This window comes from Scomber scombrus, chromosome 6 (genome assembly GCF_963691925.1).
Source record: "Scomber scombrus chromosome 6, fScoSco1.1, whole genome shotgun sequence".
NCBI lineage: Eukaryota > Metazoa > Chordata > Actinopteri > Scombriformes > Scombridae > Scomber > Scomber scombrus.
In genome coordinates, this window is record NC_084975.1 from 279,831 (window position 1) to 282,330 (window position 2,500).

A 2,500-nucleotide genomic window follows, 5' to 3' on the forward strand; every position below is an offset into this window, starting at 1 on the left:
ACCTGGGCAAAGGTGAACACCTGTAGAGCTGAGAGCAGAGGAGAGTCCACTGTTTGATTGACAGGTAAATAATTACACCAACAAAGAAGAGTGCTGAACATTTAGTCTCTTCTCATTGGTCGAATCGTGTCTGTGAAACCAGTGAGTGATTAACTGACCAATCACTGACTGATTACATCACACAGCTCCACTTCCTTTCATTTAAAACTTTACTTCTTCTTCTATAACTTGATTTTATTTGTGCTTTTATTTTATTGTCTTTGACTTTTATAAAAAACACTTTGACTGAAATGTTGAAACTTTTCATGACTAATAATTCTGCATGTTTTATTACGTTCTGATTATTGAACTCTTTTATCTCTCTGAAGCTGTTCACATAATATAATTCAGTATAATAATATTCAGTATATGAGAGAACAGAATGATTCATTAATGAATTAAATGCTCATAGAAATAAAAACTTTCATCTGTGAGGAATTGAAAGTGTTAGGGTAACATCCTCACAGAGACTGAGGGTTAGGGTAACATCACAGAGACTGAGGGTTAGGGTAACGTCACAGAGACTGAGGGTTAGGGTAACATCACAGAGACTGGGGGTTAGGGTAACATCACAGAGACTGAGGGTTAGGGTAACATCACAGAGACTGAGGGTTAGGGTAACGTCACAGAGACTGAGGGTTAGGGTAACATCACAGAGACTGAGGGTTAGGGTAACATCACAGAGACTGAGGGTTAGGGTAACATCACAGAGACTGAGGGTTAGGGTAACATCACAGAGACTGAGGGTTAGGGTAACGTCACAGAGACTGAGGGTTAGGGTAACATCACAGAGACTGAGGGTTAGGGTAACATCACAGAGACTGAGGGTTAGGGTAACATCACAGAGACTGAGGGTTAGGGTAACGTCACAGAGACTGAGGGTTAGGGTAACATCCTCACAGAGACTGAGGGTTAGGGTAACATCACAGAGACTGAGGGTTAGGGTAACGTCACAGAGACTGAGGGTTAGGGTAACATCACAGAGACTGAGGGTTAGGGTAACATCACAGAGACTGAGGGTTAGGGTAACATCACAGAGACTGAGGGTTAGGGTAACGTCACAGAGACTGAGGGTTAGGGTAACATCACAGAGACTGAGGGTTAGGGTAACGTCACAGAGACTGAGGGTTAGGGTAACATCCTCACAGAGACTGAGGGTTAGGGTAACATCACAGAGACTGAGGGTTAGGGTAACGTCACAGAGACTGATGGTTAGGGTAACATCCTCACAGAGACTGAGGGTTAGGGTAACATCACAGAGACTGAGGGTTAGGGTAACATCACAGAGACTGAGGGTTAGGGTAACATCCTCACAGAGACTGAGGGTTAGGGTAACGTCACAGAGACTGAGGGTTAGGGTAACATCACAGAGACTGAGGGTTAGGGTAACATCACAGAGACTGAGGGTTAGGGTAACATCACAGAGACTGAGGGTTAGGGTAACATCACAGAGACTGAGGGTTAGGGTAACATCACAGAGACTGAGGGTTAGGGTAACATCACAGAGACTGAGGGTTAGGGTAACATCCTCACAGAGACTGAGGGTTAGGGTAACATCACAGAGACTGAGGGTTAGGGTAACATCACAGAGACTGAGGGTTAGGGTAACGTCACAGAGACTGAGGGTTAGGGTAACATCACAGAGACTGAGGGTTAGGGTAACATCACAGAGACTGAGGGTTAGGGTAACATCACAGAGACTGAGGGTTAGGGTAACATCACAGAGACTGAGGGTTAGGGTAACATCACAGAGACTGAGGGTTAGGGTAACATCACAGAGACTGAGGGTTAGGGTAACATCACAGAGACTGAGGGTTAGGGTAACATCCTCACAGAGACTGAGGGTTAGGGTAACGTCACAGAGACTGAGGGTTAGGGTAACATCACAGAGACTGAGGGTTAGGGTAACATCACAGAGACTGAGGGTTAGGGTAACATCACAGAGACTGAGGGTTAGGGTAACATCACAGAGACTGAGGGTTAGGGTAACATCACAGAGACTGAGGGTTAGGGTAACATCACAGAGACTGAGGGTTAGGGTAACATCACAGAGACTGAGGGTTAGGGTAACGTCACAGAGACTGAGGGTTAGGGTAACATCACAGAGACTGAGGGTTAGGGTAACATCACAGAGACTGAGGGTTAGGGTAACATCCTCACAGAGACTGAGGGTTAGGGTAACATCACAGAGACTGAGGGTTAGGGTAACATCACAGAGACTGAGGGTTAGGGTAACATCACAGAGACTGATGTGATATGATTATTATTAACAAAGATAAGTTGAAGTGTTACTCACCGAGCAGCAGCCCAAACATCTTGCTCATCTGCAAACTGAACTCTGAGAACCAGCAGAGACCAACACAGACCCCCACAGACCTGCAGGCAGACCCCGCCCCCCCCCCCGCCCCCACTGACACGCTGCCAGTTACACAGCCTGCAACATCTGGGGAGACTTTCAAAA

At 46.0% G+C, this 2,500-nt stretch overlaps 1 protein-coding gene across 1 annotated transcript in view; it reads right to left on the bottom strand.

Moving 5' to 3' along the window:
- The window catches only part of lamb1a (laminin, beta 1a), a 30,690-nt gene that overhangs the window by 23,106 nt on the left and 5,084 nt on the right, over positions 1 to 2,500 (bottom strand). Inside the window, 1 exon segment of the mRNA XM_062420659.1 lies at positions 1 to 28. This exon segment is cut by the window's left edge and continues 202 nt beyond it. Within this exon segment, the coding sequence (XP_062276643.1) occupies positions 1 to 28 (28 nt within the window).